A 20,643-nucleotide genomic window follows, 5' to 3' on the forward strand; every position below is an offset into this window, starting at 1 on the left:
TGACGTGACGGTAGTAGTCAGTGGCAACGTCACAGTGTCTCATTTGCTTCGCGTCTGCACAATTTCAAGCGAGGAGGAATGCTATTGTAATTAATGCATTTATTTATTGAAAAAAAGTAACAAAAGAATTCAATGAAATACACGACAGAAATGAAAAATTTTGAGTAACATGACCTTATGTGATACGATAAATCAACGGCTGAACTGAAAAAACATAGTGAAACAACAAACAATCATTTCAGTTCAATTCGTTCCAACAGATACGGACCTTTTCCGCTGCAATATGTGTTCACAGTTGAGAGGGAACATGCAGGGAGCAAGCAGGAAATTGCATTCGTGACAGGGATGCACCATTTTATCGTAAGGCAACAAATCGGTACGACTTCAGAGTAGCAGTTAGAAATCAGAAGACCTTTTGATGGTAGCAACAAGGAAGAAGATAAATGATATCATTTATTACTCGTCTGTCAGTCGCCAGTTTAAGGTTAGCAGTCGGAAAAACGAAAACAAACCTTCTAAGTTAAGCTCGCATCTGTCCGTCCAGCTAATTTCGAACTTCAAAAGAGACTAACCACTTCGGTTTCTAATCATAGTTTATATCGTATTTTGCTTAACGTAAACTTAAGATACAAAGTGTGGGACGAAATTGAGAATCATTCTTAGGCCATCAATATATTATTTATAAACAATTTTAAATTTCAACAAGTGAAAAAATTGTTTTCCATGGTGACCGAATCTTTCACACCCATCATCGTTATCCTAAGAAAGACTAAAAAAATGAAATGAACTACATTTTCATACTCAATAATATTGGATGGGCGCGGTTGATTTTTTCGATTTTCAGCAAATTTTTCTATTTATAGTAAGCAAAAAGCCCCGAAAACAAAGTTACTCACTATTTTTTCTACGTGGGTATGTGAGCGCTGAAGGTGGGTCCTTTCACTGGTTTAGATCGTTTTCACTTTCTTTTGGAAATTTGTAGATGACGTCTTCATTTTTGCGCAGTTGGACGGATGGACACATGGACATAGTAACAGACGGACATGCTAAGGTGCATCCCGAATTTGAAAATATCCAAGAATTTATATAGTTTATGGGACTTCTGAAGCTTGTTTCTGTCCGTTTAAAACTAACACATACAAGAAAGTTGAATAGGCCCGACTGATATTTTCAATTTTGTTCGAGGTACTTCAGGATCGCCCATAGAATATAAATTGCAAATTTTTGTGAATTTATTTGCTTTAGTTTACGATTAATGATTAGAAAAGCAACTTTTTTTCAGATCTGTCCACACTTTACATAGTACTGTAGGTGTGTCCTCAAACCGAATTGACCCGTTTTCAGTACCAACCCGCACACACAAGAACTTCCGATGGACTAGAATGTTTAAAGCAGACATTAAGTAGACGGACAGACGGACATACTTCAGAATCGATTAAGAATTGTTGTTGCTGATCAACAACATATATACCTTATTGGATCTTCTGGGCGTGTATACTAAATGAATATAGCGTTTAGCCTTTTGTGACGGAGATAATAAACGATTTTGTAGTTATTAAAATCTTATATAAAACATAGATTAATTAATTCAATTCATTTAGGGTTTTGCCTCTTTTCACAGCGGTATCCTCAACGTGAAATAATATTGTTGATTTTACTGATGAAATATAAATATGAAAATATTAAATATTTTTAAAAAGAATAAACATTTAATACACAAAAATTGTTTTACTTTAATTTTTATTTTTTTTTACTTTTTTTTATTACACATTTTAAAAAAAATGTCCTTCTTTATGAATTAAAATAGTAATTTAATTCAATTGAATCAATTTTTCTAATTTTTTTCTTTATTCACATGAACATAATTTATAATCACTCATACGTCATGTGATTTTCTACGTAACTATTAATATTTACTTGTTATTGCTGCAATTGTATAGAATAATATTTAGAAGAGATAAGTGCAAAAGTCACCTTAGAATAAAATTTTCTGGGTTTTTTCTTTTTTCAATTTATATTTATTTATATAAGTTTATAAAAATCGTATTCTCTTCGAAGCCAACATTTTTAATATTTATCATTATTTTCTCCTTTTTTTTTTTTTCTTTGCAATTCTTTTACTAGTACTCGATTGCCAAGTTAGTGACTGGGGTCAATGGAGTGAATGCAATGCGAGTTGTGGTACCGGTATAATGACACGAACACGTAAAATTTTGCAATCACCCCAGAACGGTGGTAAACATTGTCCGACTTTAATGCAGAAACGTGGCTGTCAAGGATATCGATGTCACGGACATCATGATAAGAAAATCTTAAGAGGTACGTAAAAAGTAGAAACTAAAAAAATAAAGAGAAATAAAAAACTACTTATTCTTTATTAACGATTAGATGAAAAAAAAGATTTATACACTTTTTGTGCATAATCATACAAACAGAATATTTAGTCTTCATATTATACCGTTTTTTTTGTTTTTTTTAAATACAAAAATATATATCACAATTTTCTACAACATAATACTAAAAGTAAGACACCATTTATAATCATAATAGCAATGATTTCAGCACCGTTGTTGGTTGTCATTTAATAAAATGAATGCATTTTTAATTAAATCCGACAACAACACCAAGATTCTCCTGTGTGGATTGTGTATGCTCCATCCGAGTCACGATAGGAAGCACGGCATGATGCCAAACTATTCGCTGTGATTGTTGTTGCTGTTAAAATTATTGTCATAAAGCTTAAACATAGATTTATGGTATTTAACCATAAAAGATGATTTTTCGTTTTTTTACTTGCATAAAAAACGATTTTCACTCTTATGACTCTTATCGGAATTAATATACACGACGACTATATGAGCTATAACTTTACTTTGAGTTAAAAAATATATTCGTGATATTTATTATTAAGCTAATCAAAATGTGATCACGTACACGCCTCCTCCCAAAATTCGACCATGAATATGAAAAGTCAAAAAAAAAAAAAAAAAAAAAAAATGAAAGAATATATAGAAAAGATGTAGGAAAATTGCATTAGAAAAGTAAGAAGAAGAATATTAACAAAACTTAAATAATCCGCAATAAAATTGTTTTAAGAAGAATAAACCTTTATCGTTACTGCAAGTGTGTGTAGGTTTGTGTTTGCGCATATTTGTGATGGTAAATGTTAAATGTAACTTACTGCTGGTTTACTTATGCTTTTATTAAAGCTGTTAGTTTAATGACTTTATACCCGCAGGCATAACACACAAGTCTCTCAATAACATTTCTCTACTCTTACTACTATCATCACTATAACATTACTTTCTCTCATATTCGTTCAACAGCATAAGCTTAACAGAATAAATTGTTGCTAAACAAGGCTGCAGTAAACGAAGAAAGAAATTCTATCCAGTTATGGTCGATTGTCTAATACCTTCGTAAATAATCTTTGATTGTAAAGTAGAGCGATTATCTTATCTTATTCTTGTAACGCATATCACGCAAATCGTATATAATTGAAAATATATTTTTATAAAAATTGATCGCGATTTATAGACAATGCATCTATATGCTGAAACCAATGTCTTTTTCATTAACATATGATTGATTTCATAGTAATTTTCAGCGAATAAAGCGAATTTTCAAATTCATGTTTGAAATTTTAAAATAAAAGCTCAGACATGATGGAATATCATTATTATTATTATTATTTTAGTTGTTTTTTTTTTTTTTTTTTCGGATAATTTTCAAACCAATCGATGCATTGATTTCGTTGATTACGTTTCCCATTAAACTTGACGAGCGAAAGGAAAGAGAAAAATTGTAAAGATGTAAAATATATTATGGCATTTGCGATGCGTTCTAAACATTTAGCAATTTTAGTATACCCTATGTGTTGGCTATAAAAATGGAAAATATTCATTGAAAAAGAAATCACGAAAGAGGTGATAGAGAGCAAACAAAATGCAGTTACACTAAGAATGAAAGTCTCCGAGTTAAAGTGAAGTTTAAATGCCTGTTAAGCAACCTTCGCTTACGGTCTATATAAATATACCATAAATATAATTTGCACTTTTACTTTAACAGGCAGTCGAGTCAACACAAATAGCAATAACAACAGCAACTTAAAATGCAATACAATCGCAACTCTAACTGTAAAACAGCAACAGTAACAATAAAAAATGAAGCAAAATTGTAGCAATCTTTCTCTAATTGATACTAGTGTTAGTTGAAAAAAGTTGAAAAAAAAAAAAAAACCAACAACAAGAACAACAACAACAACAAGAAAATAAAAGAAAGAAAGAAAGTAGAGCAAAGTGCACATACATACACACACACACACACACATTGGTATTTCTGCACATAATATATACTTTGCATTTACATGCGTTATACGCAACTATAAGCATAAAATAGTTGATTTTGTTCAGCCATTTTGTTTACTGTATAAGCCATTATTGTGTTTAATATAGACTGAAAGTATACCGAGCGAGCAGAGCAAAGCAAACAATGCAAATAAAAATAAAAACATATTAAATATGAATTTTTTTACAAAGCGTTTTATAAAATAAATTTAATGTTAATTAGAGTTATTTTTTTCTTTTTTTATTATTTCATATAAAAATGTTTATTAAAAGTTTATATCATAAAGTCGAAAAGAAGAGAAAACATTGCAAGCTTCGCATGCACGCTGAAACTCACCAAATTAAATTCAAAATGAATCAATTACTTACTTGCCTTTATTAGGCTATCGGATCTCTGAGCATATCATTCAAAGGAAATCTTTTTGCTTTTTCATTCATTTGAAATCCAGGAGATCCAGCAATTAGGTTAGGGAGAAAATCAGTTAATGTTTGATTTATTAACAATATACATACGGTGATGGGTAGAAAAGATTTGGTCGCGGTCATATATAATTTTCTTGCTATCGGCAATCAATCGGCAAAATTCGAATTTTCATTTCTTGATTAAACTTTACTTTTTGATAGAGACCCAGCAAGTCCTGCAAAAGTGCCGCGACAACGCTTCTCTCCTGAAGTTGAAACCCTTTTTAGATGGTTGGCTGACTTCAAACGCGATCCCTGATATTGAAAGGAGCGGATGCCCCAAAAGGTGTCTATACCCTGAATGCTGTTATTGATAATAGAAAAATGAAATTGGCAGGCATAGCTGACATCTCAGAAGTAACGAAAGGCGTAGTATTCATAATTTTGCCTGAAAATTTGGCCATAAGGAAGATATTTTCCAAATGGGTAGCGCATTCATTCAGGATTGATCAAATTCACGGTATCGCAATTCGATTATTGCTATGGCAAAATATTATGAATGGCAGTTCGCATTGCTGCGCTCTCGTAATCCTCATAGCCTCGAGATACGATTTATAAATAATTTATGAAATGTTTTGTAACAAATTGTCTTGGACATATTAAAGAGTCGCTGAATTGGTTCACTCTTACGGGCGGAGGCTTCATTGGTCATAAAAGCAGAATTTTGGGAAATCATTCGTCAATGTTTTATTTCAATTATTTCTAAGGAGTAATTTTTGAAAGCATCGTTGCTTTCAATTATATTAACACACTTAGGGCAAAAAAAAAATTCAATTTATACGAAATTTTTTTAATTCATTCAATTATATCCTGCACCATCTACGGTATAGAGTACACGACTGTTATGCGGATTTATGTGTCACGTACAATAATTTTAACTATAGCCACATACTCAGAATTATCATCTAAATCGATGTAAATCTGTCCATTTAGTCTGTCCAAGAATATGATTGAAATTAAGCAAACCAATGCGGTTCAAGATGCTATTTTTCAATTTTCGTCATGAAATCCTAAAGATCACCTCTTGTTACCATAAAAGATTTGAAATTATGAACAGTTTGTTCGTGAGCCTTAACCAAAAGCCATTGTGAGAAGTTACGTTGAAATATATCGCAAATTGCAGCAAAGTGCCTGCACAGCTAACGGATAATCAGACGGGCGCGGAAACGTAAATCAATTCAGGATATGATACTGAATAGATTCGTATAATATAAATACCACTTGGATCGACCTTAAGTAATTCTGGATATTGCTGTTTTTGTATTTCTGTATCACGAGTAAGGGGCATAGGATGTAATAAACGCTAACCAATCAAATCATTATTTCAATACTCAACGAAAGATGAAAACCTTTTTTTGACATTTGAGATTTTTTACGAAACACACATACGATACGTGTGGTTGATTGTCTTTTTCACATAGAACGTCTAAGGTAACGAATACGAACGAATGTAGCGTACATTCGATAATGTACTAGAAAGTGTAAAAATTTTCATTCACAATTAATGTGAAGCTAACATCCGCAAGCCAATGCTTCGGCTCTGTTTTTGCTTTTATATAAAGTCATTCATTTCGTGGTCCGGATTCACTGACGTTATCTAAAGCGGTATTGCCTATCATTCAGGTCGTCAAATGCTTAGTGTAATCTTTGCCATGTTACAGTATGGATCGTTTAGCAAACGCCGAACGGGTTAAAATAAAAAAAATTCACTAAAAAGGTGTGTGAACAAGGGCCAAATAATCGTCCATCTAAGCATATTGCAGAGCAAAACTGTCAAGAAATTTATTGAAACTGCATCTGTAACAGATTTATTAAGTCCCACACTTCACCGAAACGGAAGTTCGACGGAATATAATATTGATGCGCTTAGTGAAATGGCCGCAAAAAGACGCAAATTTATTCATTACACGGTACGCATGCCATTCGGGCTTATCTTACGGGACATTATGACGTATTTTGCTTTTGGTTTTGCATTTCTATCCCTAAAAAGTTCAGCTAAGACCACTAAGGCACATTTTCCCCTTGATGAATATGTCAATAAACAAAATTGACGTAACTGTGATAGTGAAAATCTACAAATAACTGTAGAAAAAAGCATTACAATCCCGCAAAAATCAAATGTGGTGTTTGCGTGTAATCGAAATGACCCGAGCGACAATTCATTCGCTACATCCACATGATTACCCCTTTTTCTTGGCACGAGATAGAGAGAGATATGTGGTTTTAACAGAATGCTGTCAGAAATCATACAACGCGCTCCGCTTGGTGAGAAATTTCGCGGACATATGATATCATATTTTGCTAATGTGGATTGGCCGCCTAGATCGTACGAATCCGTATCGCTGAACTTTTTTTTTGTAGAAAAAAAGCAAAGAATCGAGTTTTGAAAACGAATATGGCCGCGCTTTCTGCAGACAAGTCATCGAACATGATCCAGTCGTATTAGATATCCCATGAAGGACAATTGTATGATCGCGAATGGCATGAATAGGAACGCGATTCGTAAAATATATTTGCAAAACAATTTGATCCGAACCCTAATCAGAAATGCGTTATATTAACTTTTATTTTCGGAACCACGAAATGACTAATCCTTGCAAAGACTAATAATTTTGTTCATAGTCTTTCGACTTAATCTTATAATCTTTCCAACTGTAAGTAAACTGCTACGAGAAGTATATAGACGCTATAGACGCTATTGTGATTCCGCCAGATAGACACAAATGGACCGATATTTCAAACAATCTTCAATCGACCTGCAATCTATATATTATTGAAAATTTCCAGAACTAAGTATTGCCTACGAGATGCAAGTTAATCTCTATTAAATGTTATAAAAATTTTAATGAAAAGCGTTCGCAATGTTTTTTTTTTTTTTTTTTTTTTTGAGTTTTTTCAAGGAAATGCGACAACAGTAAAAACAAAATCCTTTGAGTTTAAAAAAGCTACGATTACAACGATTACATTAAGATTTTAATGCGGTTAAACATACACAGCGAACAAACAAACAGCATGCATGCATAGAATGCGTATTAATGCTTACACATACATAGAAGAGAGTACCTCACTCGCATATGTTTGAACATGTTCGTCGAATGCAATGTGTAGCCATTAAACATACACAAGTAAAAGCTCATTAACGTTTAGAAACTCTCTTGTGGGGATGGGGGTTAGGAGGGGTTAAGGAGAGTTTTGGTTTGTAGGTATATGCGTGGTGCTAACAATTATGTTGTTTTCTTTTTTCTTTTTTTTTTTTTTTTTTTTTCCTTTTTTTTTTTAAAATTTTTTTTTTGCTTACGTCGTTTACAAAGACTGTTTGCTGACTTTAATTATAAGCTATGAGAAAACCTCTAGCTAACTAAACGCACGCATACATACGTAAACAACTCAGGCACCTGCACCTGCACCTGCACCATCTAGGTTGGTTTGTTTATAAACATGCCTTTAGTTAGACGCGTGCACACTCATACTTATGCATGACTCACTTTGCTATAAAATTCGTTATTTGGGCAATATGTATGTATGAGTGTGTGCGTGTGTATGAAATTTGTTTTAGACGAGTGCACACGCCCACTAGCATCTACGGAACAGTAAAAGAATTCACCTAGATTTTCTCTAAGCCTGTTTGCTTTTCCAATTGTTATTATTATTGTTGTCGTTTGTCTGCAATTAACTTTTATTTTAAATTCCCAACATTAAAGCGCTTACTTTGCTCTCTCTCTCTCTCTCTCTCTCTCGTTTTGTAAGCTCCGTTGTGCTTGTGCATATACGCGTGTTTTTGGGGTTTGAATATATGTATGTGCATGTGGATTGATGCGGGTGCCTAGGATTGTGTGTGTGTGTGTGTGTGTGTGTGTGTGTGTGTGTGTGTGTATGTGAGTGCATATATATAAGTTTATATTTATATGTATGAGCGTATTGAAGAATATAAATGTGTATATGTTTGCCTATGTGTGGGCAATTGTTTTCATTGTGTTATTTATTTGAGGCCTTTGAGCATAACCGCTAATTTTGTTTAAATTTTCAAATTTTTTTATAACCGTGAACTCAACCTGGGAATATATACTGACTTCGTCACGCTATTCGTAACATTAAAGCAGTGGACTGGCCATGGGATAAAATCAAATCGCCTATGGATTACGATCATTTGATTCATTATTGCAGACCTAGAAATTTTGATCCGAGTCAAACGCAATATTTACGAAATAATTCATTAGAGTGATAACTTTAGTTACATAGTTACGATAGTATTATCTTGTGTACATTCAATACAGGGCCACTGTTGTAAATTTATGTTTAAAAAAAAAAAAAGGAAAAATTAAGAAACTCATAGGTATCAAAATCGTAACGCCGATAACCTCCTGAGAAGCAATTGTTTGCCTTTCTCGTTTGATCTTTGCTTAGCATCCCGCTGAAGGTGAAAATTTTACTACAAACACAAGAAAACAAAAATTTTTTCTTCATAAGATTGGCATATTTTAATTTATAGCGAAAAGTGAACCTATTGTCACAAGAGGATCTTATGTTGAAGATGTAGCAAAAATTTCAGAACAACTGCAAGAAAATTGAAGTAACTAGGGGTGCAGTGCTTTGTTGCTTTATCTTTAATCCTTCGACACCTTTATAATATGATTAATTTATTTGCTTTGAACATTGCTTGACGTGTAGCAGGACGGTATGCATAAATTTGTTTTTCCTCTCCAATCTATATTTCTATATAAATCATACGGAGAATTCGGAAAATCCATCTTACTGAACACTCGAAAGTTGCTTTCTCACAATTCTGATTTAATAAATAATAGTACAGTAGTATAAGATATCCAAAATTCGGCCAGAGAGGGCTAAAGATGCTGTAAGTTGTGCATTTATTTTTGTTTCATTCATTTCAATTTAACACAAGATCTCGTTGCAACACCTTTACAGTAAATTATTTGAATGGGAGAAAATTATGCTAATATATTATACAATAGAGTTAAACCAAACCATATTTTTATAATTAATGCCACGGATACAATTTAATTCAGTTTATAAACTAAAATGAAAAATAAAAACAGAACAATTTGACGAACAAAGGCAAAGTCACGATTCATTTAATTTTTTATAACAATATCGAAGACTTACAGTATATATGTGCTATTATCCGATCCAGTTGCAATAACGACAAGCGGCCTTAATGTCTACGTGATACTGAAACCTTTTTAAAACTTTCAAAAAGAAGGAAAGTTTACTATTTGGAAAAATTTGTTATAATAAAAATTTTCCTTTAATGAGAAACTGATTGTAATGCAAAAATCAAACCACATTTCTTTAATCAAATACTTAAACATATTGAGCTAAAAGAAAATTATAGTACATGCCCCCAGGGGAACAGGCAAAATTTAGTTGCTTGATGTATACACTTTGTAAGCCAGCAGTGAAAATGGCGGCAATTGAGAATTGAAATCATTCTAACCAAAGTCTTGATTCGATCCACAAAAATGTTAACAAATCGCTCCTGATACCCGCTCTTATATCGCACGAATCGTTTGCTTTGCGAATTTGCAAAAGACATTAAAAGCATCTCTCTCTCTCTCTCTCTCCGTAAATGCTTCCTTAACAAGCTTAGAAAGAGCTCTACTATCAATTGTTCTCCAATTAGGCCAAGTATGCGAGGGGAAAAACAAAATGAAACGACATCCGTTGTAATTTTATAGAGCGTAGAGAAATATGGAACGTACATACATGATTTTATACCTATAAAATCCTGCCGATATATAAGAGCTGCACTTTAACCTTGGCACGACGTAGGCGTAGGTGTATATGGTGCAAATACTATTTGAAGTTGAGTATACTTGTAGAGAGTGCAGTCCACTTGTGCTCCGATAAACGGAAACGTATTGCGGGGAATGTGACCGTGAACCACAAAGCCTTTAAACGCAATTAAATTATTAATTACATTGTAAGCGGACAAGTAGGAATCGTAAGGTACTTTGTCCTCGCTCATCTGAGTCTTACGGCGAGCGAACTCATCAGCCTAAAAAATTTCTTGTTCTTTTGATTTTTTGAATACCATTTGTGTCCAACGACTATCATTTCGTATTCCCATACGCAACGCATCAAGAGGAAGAAGGAAATGCAAATACTTTTAATGCTTTTTTTGTGATCAGAAAGCGAGCGAAAGCTTTAAAGAATCTTAGTAGGTTTTCAGCTTGGCAGGTGAACATGGGCTTTTCGAAGAGTGGAGAGAAGAAGTTCGAAAGTGGTATCAAGCAAAGCTATCCATAACGGCTTGCTCTCTCTCGTCTTTCTCTCTGTCTCTCTCCTCCTTCCTTATCCACTGCCTATTACTCTCTTTTATCGGATCATACGAATTAAGTGGATTTCTCTAAGGGACTAATAATAACGGCAACGAAACGTTAATCATATATTGTTGCAAAGCGATTGCAGAAAATAGTACATTCTGCGACAGCGGATATCAATAAAAGTTATTAAAATTTTCATTAAAAAGAAAAAAACAAACAACTTTATATTCTATATAAATAAAACCACAAAATCGTTTGCCAATAAACCGCAACAACAACTGCTAATACTTTAATGTGTAAACGTAAATATTGTGTTCGTTTTTAAAAATTTCATTTTAAATTCATTCCAAGCTGTCATATTCGTGGTATTAGTAAATTATATTTACAAACATGTATACAAGCATGTAAACGCTCCTTTATACACCATTGATTACAAATCAATATTTATATTACACACACAAACATACACAGACACAAACATACACACACACACACATATATATATATATATATATATATATATACACGAATTACTTTACGCTCGCATAAGCAGGTGCACGTAGTATTTGCATAGCCAACGCATGAATACATTACTTAAGCCACGAAAAGCTTATAAAAATAAATGCGTTAGAAAATGTGAAGCAAAAACAAAAACAAAAAAACAAATGATTAAACGCATAAGCTGAATATTATATTAAATCATTATTATCGCGTATTTATAATAACTAGAAAGATGAAGATTAATTTATATGGAGTTTAAATAAATATATATGTATTTATAATAATTTGTAAAAAAATTTGATATTATTTAAAAAGGTTTTTTTTTTTTTTTAATAAATGTAAATATCTTTTCTTTGTTTCTTTTGCTCTCATTTTAGAAACGGCTTTATTATTGCCTGCAGCATTGTCATACAGTCGCCATGCCAACGATAGTCATGATATACGACGCAATTTGCGTTTACGTTATCATGACTCGTACAAGCATAATCGTGAACTGGAGTAAGTAATTATAAAAATATTAATACATTAACGAGAATAAAAAGCCACTGAATGATTATTTATTCAGCCCATCTTGCACTTGAAAGCGACAATACCAATTTGTAATAATTTTATATATATATATATTTATTATTTTTATTGTTTTTTTTTTTTTTTTTTTGCTTCCTTTCACTTAAAAACTCTCTGTAATCTTATAAATTGTTATGAAAAGATAATTATAGAAGAAACATAATTTTTTTTTTTTTTTATTGTTAATTCAAGAGGTTGATTGTCGGCCGTAATCGCTTAATTAAAAAGGAATTTCGCGAAAAAATTCTCTGAATTTATATTTTTTGAAAATTTTTAAATTGTTGTTGTAAATGCAAAATTATAACCTGTAGCGGTACGGCAAACATTACTCTGCCTTTATATTTAAAAAGTTCACATTTGTGTTAGCACGTGTGTCCTCACGTATAGGATAAATTTTCACATTGGTTTTTATTATATTAATTTTGGGAGAAACGCTTCATTTTAGGGGCCATAAGATGATAGTGCTGATTACAAGCAAGGATAAGAAATATAACCGCAATTTCTGATCCATAAATAAGCAGCATTTCACTGAAATAAAATTGAAGCGTGTAGAAGCCGGCAACAACACCCTCAATAAGTTTCCGGAAATTGGATTAGGGTGACTAACCGACGTAGTTAGATTGCATCCTGCATTTATTTTTTATTAGAGCCCAGAGATAATGATAAATTTCCAATTTAGGCCGATTGCCGTCTACTATTTTTGCTATATAGGCATGTGGGCGTTGTAGGCGTGCTCTTTGAAATTGTAGGCGATATCTTCATTTCTGCGAATGGAAGAATGTTTACCACAGTTACTAGTAGTGCCATAAAAGGACAGATGGACAGACGGATATGCTTAGATGCATTCCAAATTTGAAATTGGCCAAGAGTTTATATACTTTATTGGGGTTTCACAAAAAAAAATGAAATTATAATACATTATAACATTACGTAGGTGTGGTCGACGGGCGCTACCATATTGCTCATAGAAATTACATTAAAATTTTTGTTAATTGATTTCTTGCAGTCTATGACTAATGAGCAAAAAATTAAGTTTTTATTCCTTTTGATAAACAGAGTTGTTATCCCTTTACGTAATACTATTGGCGAGTCCTTAGATATAATTGGCCCATTTTCAATGGACAGACGACCAGACGAGCGTGCTTAAATCGGTTCAGAATTTAATGAGGGATCTCTGAAGTTTCCTTCTGGGCGTTGCAAACGTTTTCACAACATGAATATATCCGCCATTCTACGCTGATGGGTGTAAAAGAACAACTAACAATAACCATATTCAACAAGAAGAATCTTTACAGAATGCGTACAAATTCATCTTTACTTAAGAACACAGTAGCCCCAAATCTCTTGAATGCCTCCTTGATATGATTGGCTTGCAGCTGACCAAGAAACTGGCACTCGGAAACTAAATTTCAAGTTTATGGTGATTCGTAGTAAAATCATTTTTTTTTTTCTCTTTTAATATGGCCAATCACTCAAGGGAAGTTCTCCGTTTCCTTTGTAGAACGCAGTAAATTGAAAAAAGAAAAATAGATAGAGGAGATGGTGGCTGCAACCTAGTGGATGTGCATCCAATCGATAAGTGTTATGCCTTTACCAACTTAGTTAGTAGATGATCCAATAATCGATTGAGCATTAACTCTTCTTTCGTTTGCTCGCCCAATACTAACTTAGATATCCCCTTTGCCCACTTTTCGATTTGATACAAGCAATTCCTCGCAAGCTGCTGAAAATATAAATGTAGCCGCACAGGAAGATCGTTGTTTACGCGAAACCTTTTCCCCTGGAAACGCTGTGTACATGTGTCTTATTCAGCTCATGTTATTACATCAACGTTTTCCCTCAACATTATCGACTTAACTCTGTCATCATCGTAGATAAATATTAAAAATTGAATTTAAAATCATTGTAGAGCCATTTTTGCTTGTTTATCAAAGATACCTGCACGAGAAGCTTCTATTTATAAAACGATATTCATAGACACTTGACCTCGCCCATTTTTCGCCCATTAATGAATAGCAAGGCGGCCATAGTCGACACTTTTATTACTACAAACAGAAATTGTTGCTCGCTACAAGACTTGCTGATTATTTATTGATTTTTGTTTGCAGAATTTGTTTCATGTACGTGTTTTCCTTTTTATAATTTTGTATTTTTTTTTTTTTTTTCTTTTTTCACTTTTTCCAATCACTTTTATTAATTAATAAAATTATACAGTAAGAGACTTCAAAGCCTTGTTAGTGTAATGAAAAGACATGAAATAGATAAAGAAAAGAAAAAAAAAAATATATTTTTTTTTATACGCATCACCATGGGATGGGGGATATGTTTATTTTATAAAAATGTTTGCAACGCCCAGAAGAAAACTTCAGAGGCCTCTTAAAATTTATATACTCTTGATCCGCCTTAAATTCTATATCGATGTATATCTGTCTGACCGTTTGTCCATCTGTATAATGTCGGTTATAAACGTTCTCCTGACCGCAAAAATGAATTCAAATTTGGCAGAAACATTGGAAATTCTTGCGATCAGGATTGATATTGAAAATACGTCAAATCGGTCGAAGGACAGATCTACAGTGCTACAGTGCGTAAAGCGGGGACACCTGTGGTGGAAAATGGTTTTTTTTTCGCTCATTACTCATAAACTGTAACAGATAAATATACAAAAATTTAAATGCATTTTTTATGGGCGATGCTGTAGTACTTACACACAGCTGGAGCAAATCGGCCACGCCTACTCAATTTTAGAGTATATCCAAATTTAATTTTTTTTTTCAAAACCTTTATAATGCGCAGAAAGAAGGTTCAGAAGCCCTATAAAGTGAATACCTTTTCAGCCAGTTACAGATCATATGCGTCTATTTGTCTGTCCGTATGTCCACACGCTCAATTATGTGATATCTGTGGTACAAACTCTCCCATTCGCAAAAAACGAAGATATCGCCTAGAAATTTGCAAAGCAGTTTGAAAGAGAAAGAGAAAGAGAAAGTTTGATCCAGTAGCAAGCTTCAAAAACTCCATAAAGCCCATGAAATCCTTTTTCAAATTTATTCCTAATAGTCTGCGATAGATGTATCGTCGCTATTTTTTGAGTAGGCGTACTTTTGTGTATTCCCTGTAATGAATAAATTTGGAAGAATGTACGTAACGTTCAAACGGGCACCGATTGACCTACCTTTCATTATACCAGCAGAGTATACGCCCTCAGTTCAATGTACCCTTCTAAAATACATGTTCATCCATATAAGACGATTTCGTATAACGTAGCAGAAAAATTGTGCCCGTCTTCGCACAAAATGGTAAAAGAGCCTCGTATAACTACGGTAAAAAAGTGAACAAGGCAGAAAATATGTTTTAATTAATTTTTATACGCTTCTTTCTCTCTCTCTCTCTCTCTCTCTCTCTCTTTTGAAAAAAAAAAAACATTTATCATTCAAAGGGCAGCAAAAATTGCTGGCATGTAATGTCTTCAGCGTGATTATTAAAGAATGTTATCTCAAGTATAACAATTAAGTTAATCACTTTGGACCTGTGAACGGCTCAGTGACTCGTGCACTGTACTTTTATGTGCGAACTGCCAAGAGATCACAATTTGCGAAATATTTCTCTCTTCCAAGTCACACTAGACATAGAACATATATTCTGTTAAGGAATTTCGTGTTTACACCCACCACTGTAAGATGGGGGTGTACTCGTTTTGTTCTTTTCCATAATGTATGTAACATCCAAAGAGAAGTTTCACAGGCCCTATAAAGTCTATATAGTCTTAATCAGCGTGAAATTCTGACGTAATTTAGCCATGTCTGTCCGTCTGTAAGGTGTGTGTTGTTGCGACTCTGCTGGCCGCAAAAATGAAAATATCAATTTTAAATTTGGTAGAAACATTGGAAATTTCTAAATGCAGTTTAGAATGAAAATGGTTGAAATTGGTCAGAGCAGAAGCCCGCAGTGGAGCGTGAATTGAACGCAACTCAGTTTTTTTTAACAAAACTTTTTGGATTTTTGCTCGTTGCTCGGAAGTTATTAAAGTTAGAAGGCTAATATTTTCCGCTTTTACTTTACGAAACACTCTATTCTTTAGGTCCAGAAATAGAACTAATCGGCCCTGCCCACCCAAAGTTACGAGTAATTAAATTTTTTTTATTTTTTTTTTTGACTTTTTTAAGGTTTAATGCTTACTGATCGTAAGGCAAATAAGACAGACCGCTTAAGACTATTTTGTTCACCTCTCAAACGAAAATATATGATCTGCCTAAATATGGCTTATGGTGGACACCGTGATAAATGTTTTCTTAATACTACCGAATGCGAAAAATGTAGTGATGGGTATGCGAGATTCGATCCACGTCAAATATAACTTGTTCATTTGTTTTTTTTCTTTGGCTTTTTTAATGAAACGCGACGACAAACACTTAGGCATTCGATGCCAACCCATGAACAGTAATAGAAAAGCATGAGTTTATAAATACAAAAATTGGAAATATTCTTATACCCTATAAATTCTCTATGTAGGTACTTGCACACCCATCACCGAAATATAAGGGGCCTGACTATTCATTCATTTTGTGAAAATGTGGGCGACGCCCAGTAGGAAGCTTCGGAAACCGTACAAAGTTTATATATTCTTGATCAGCGTCGAATTATGAATCGACTCAAGAATGTCTGTCTGTCTGTCTGATTGTCGATTTGTTCGTCTGTCTGCCTGTGTAATATCTGTGGTCAAGATTCTCCAGTTCGTAAAAATGAAGATATCGCCTACAAATATGCTAAAGCCATTATTATTGTGTATCAAAATGTAATTTATTTTTCAGTACCATTATAACGCGCAGAAACAAGTTGCAAAAACCCCCTCGAGTATTCAAATACTTGACCAATTTTAAATTTGCAATGCATCTAAACGTGTCCGTCTGGTCGTCAGCCCAACTTCGTAGTATCTATGGTAAACACATTCTTGTTAGTGAAAATGAAGTGAGAAAAATTTTTCAAATTACACGCCTACACCTATGCGACAAAAAAATAGAAGAAATCAGTCGCGCCCAGTCCATATGATAGGATATGAAAATGTAGTTCTTTTACTTTTGGTCTTTTTTAGGATAACGGTGATGGCTATCTGGCTATTGGTCACGACCGAATATGATTTTCTTGCTTGCTTGTTTAAAGTATCATATGTAACACGCGCACAGTATCATTATTTTGTTTTTAATTTCCTATAAATTAATAGTCCAGGGACTACATTCTTGACATGTCTGCTACGGAAGGCTTTCTATCGACGAAAATACTTTTACGTGCTCTCCCATGTCCCTGCTTCGCATTCTAATTTACTTTTTTATTTTTCTGCCATTTTTTTTTTTTTTTACTTCCTATGCGATAATAATACATTTTGTATTTCGTCTGTGAATACATTTTGAAATGATTGTGACATCGTCATTACTCAACGTTTGATTGCTATCAGGTGAAAGTAAACGGGGACGTCACATTTAACTTACGTGTAACAATTGATGCCCGTCTTTTGAGCAAATCCATGGATGTTGCTTAGGTGTAATGCTGGCAAATCAATCGGTATCATTTTTATAAAAAACTTTTATATCAATTTGCAAAATATTCCCAAAATTTAAGAATAAGAATAAACGAATGAAACGAGAAAATCGTAAAATATTTAGTCTATTTTCGGGTTTCGCTCGTACTCCAAAATCGAAAATATATCAAAACTATCAATATTCATCGCGATGACTGAAATAATTATACCGATCATTGCACGACAATTTAATCGATCCGCGAAAAGTAAAAAAATCCTTGTACGCTTTATTAGATTCACTAACTCGACTAAGTATGTTTAGAAGTCAGAACAGTTGAATTCTTCTTCATTCAAATCATCTGACTGGTTGTGAAAATCATTTAAATCGAGTTAATTGCGGAAGTGAAGCTGAGCTTTTATTTAGCTTATGTAGTTTCTTGTGTAATGCGAGAGTTTGTGTAAATTTTTTTTACCTTATGTTAATAATCTAAATTAAATTTTTCCGTTCCGTTGCGTGCTTGTCAGACAAATAGAAGAATTATAGGCATATGTTATGCTTAACTATCCATTTTTTTTCTCTACACTATACATGATCTTAGTTAACGTTTCTTTTTTTTTTCTATCTTAGTTTGCTGAACAATATAGCGAATGGTTTTGAGATTAGAAATTGAACCCAATTTGAGAAACTGTCAACTATCTATAACGGTTCTTTTCTATACGTTACAAACGAAATGAAAGATTAATGCACTTTCAGCTTTATATACGAAAATAAAGCATTTGAAGAGTACTCACATTTGGTTTTGCCTTTAAATGATTCGATTTTAAATATCAAAAAGAAAAATTTTCTAAAATCGATGCCCAATCCCAACAAGTAAGAGAAACAAAATATATATATATATATATATAAAAATAAAAAAAAGTACCGGAATGTCAAAGAAAAATATTCTGCATTGCATATGTAGATGTATGTGTATACAGAAAAACGAGGGAAAAATTTTCTAATGTTAAAACAAAAAAAAAAAAAAAAAAAAAAACGGATAAATAAAGAAGGAAAAGAAAGAACTGAAGAAAGCGAATATGAAAAAAACTCTCAAGTCGCAATGGCACGGTGGGCTCGTATCACATCAAATGTAATAAAAAAAAATTATAAAATGTTAATTACAATGCACTGAATGAATTTGATCAATTCTCTTACTAGGCCGTCATATATTTCATTATTTTGACAAATAGATTGCCCATAAGGGACATGGTGGCTGCACTAGCATAGAGGAGATGGTATGAAAACCAAAGCAATAATCGTTAGCTATAATGCAATTCAATCATATATCATAATGTCGAGCTGTCAGCGTCACTCATAGCCAAAGGCTAGCAATTGTTATGCGCATAGTCTAATAAAGATTAACTTTTGAAGGACCATTTTGTAATTGATCCCTTAATTTAAAAGTAACTGCAAAAAATTTTTCATACCTTATGGAAATTTTAAAAAATTCCAAATTGTTGTTGTTTAATTGTTCTATAGATTCCATTAATTAATTATTTTTAATTAAAATTGCTTCTTCTTTATTACTTTTTTAAAGTTTTAACGATTTGGGAAAAGTTGTAGTTGCTTTTATACTACACTGGGCGATTACTTTTGATGCCAAAATTAAACAAGTAATCAAGTTTATGATAGCAATTGAAAAAGCAAAAATTCCATACTCAATAATATTGAGCGGAACGATTGTAAAATATGCAACGAAACTTTTACTTCAGCAAAAAGCTGAGAAAGCAAAAATGCTTGCAACTTATATTGTATTAAGGGCGTCCTCTTGGACCGATTTCCAATCTGATTCATTTTCGATATTAACCTGTGTGCAAGAAGTTCCAGCGCTTTTGCTAAACTTGAAGTCGATAGCTTCATTTTCACAGTTACGAAAGCTACAGAGGACAGATGGACAAGCCTTAATCGGTTCAGACTTTGATATTGATCATCATATATATCATGGGGCTATTGTATGTTGCAAAAGTTTTAGGTAAATCAATATATCGCCTATCCTTCGAGGATACGTTTAAATAGTCGACATCCTAGTATTAAATCGATGATAATCGTTATTAATTAAATCTTATATTTTGTATGACGTAATCTACATCGAATTCGATTATAAACGCAGATAATGACAAGCAAGTAAAAGAATTTCATTGTCAAATCACTATTAGATCCAATTATCCGAAAGTAAATGATTTTTCCGACGGTATGCAATGCATTTATCCGATAGATATGAAGGTTAGCTGTTAATTGCACATATTTTCATTACGAAGTATTAAGAGTGCTTTTGGGCCGGAACAGCAACGATTGTTTTTTGAAAAATTACTTTTGATTTTAATTATATTTCCTCTCTCACTTCCTCCTTAATATATTGTATATAACACATATACTTAATCGAGTAAATATCTTTTTCTGGGCTATGGAAAAAATTCAAACTCGTCTATACGCGATTTAAATTTTCAAATTCAAGAAGGGAAATATCAAAGAAATTATTTCGAATGGCTTGTCTGATAACGAGTGATATCGATAAAAATGAAAGTATGCGGCAAGTTTAGAGCATATTTTAGGGCATTGCTTGAATATGAGTATGCGTTGAGTAAAAAACTAATGTGGGAAAATTCCAAGGAGATAACAGTTAATGAAACTAACGTACGCTGATGTACGCTCGTAAGGAGCGCACGCTTACGCTCACTTTATTAACTTAACTTTTACCGTACGTAACCTTTCGCGAAGTTAGTGATAAAGTTCTTAAAAAGATGAAAGCAATAATTGTCAAGTTTTTAGTTTAAAAGAATTTCATTGGATAATTCAACTGCACACTAAAGCAATTTCTGCGTATTTTTTTGCAAACAAGTCCCACTATATATTATCTGTAGACTGCTTCGTTAAATTCTAAAACATAAAATAAAATAATAAAAACTTTTTCAAATGCATTTGAGAGACAGC

The 20,643-nt window shown here is 33.0% G+C and overlaps 1 protein-coding gene across 1 annotated transcript in view; it reads left to right on the forward strand.

Moving 5' to 3' along the window:
- LOC119644157 overlaps positions 1-20,643 on the forward strand; it is a 210,520-nt gene that overhangs the window by 135,354 nt on the left and 54,523 nt on the right. Inside the window, exons 2-3 of the mRNA XM_038043687.1 lie at positions 2,125-2,319; positions 11,968-12,088. Coding sequence (XP_037899615.1) covers positions 2,125-2,319; positions 11,968-12,088 — 316 coding nt within the window. The remainder of the gene's footprint in view (positions 1-2,124; positions 2,320-11,967; positions 12,089-20,643) is intronic.

Source organism: Glossina fuscipes, unplaced genomic scaffold (genome assembly GCF_014805625.2).
Source record: "Glossina fuscipes isolate IAEA_lab_2018 unplaced genomic scaffold, Yale_Gfus_2 0, whole genome shotgun sequence".
Lineage (NCBI taxonomy): Eukaryota > Metazoa > Arthropoda > Insecta > Diptera > Glossinidae > Glossina > Glossina fuscipes.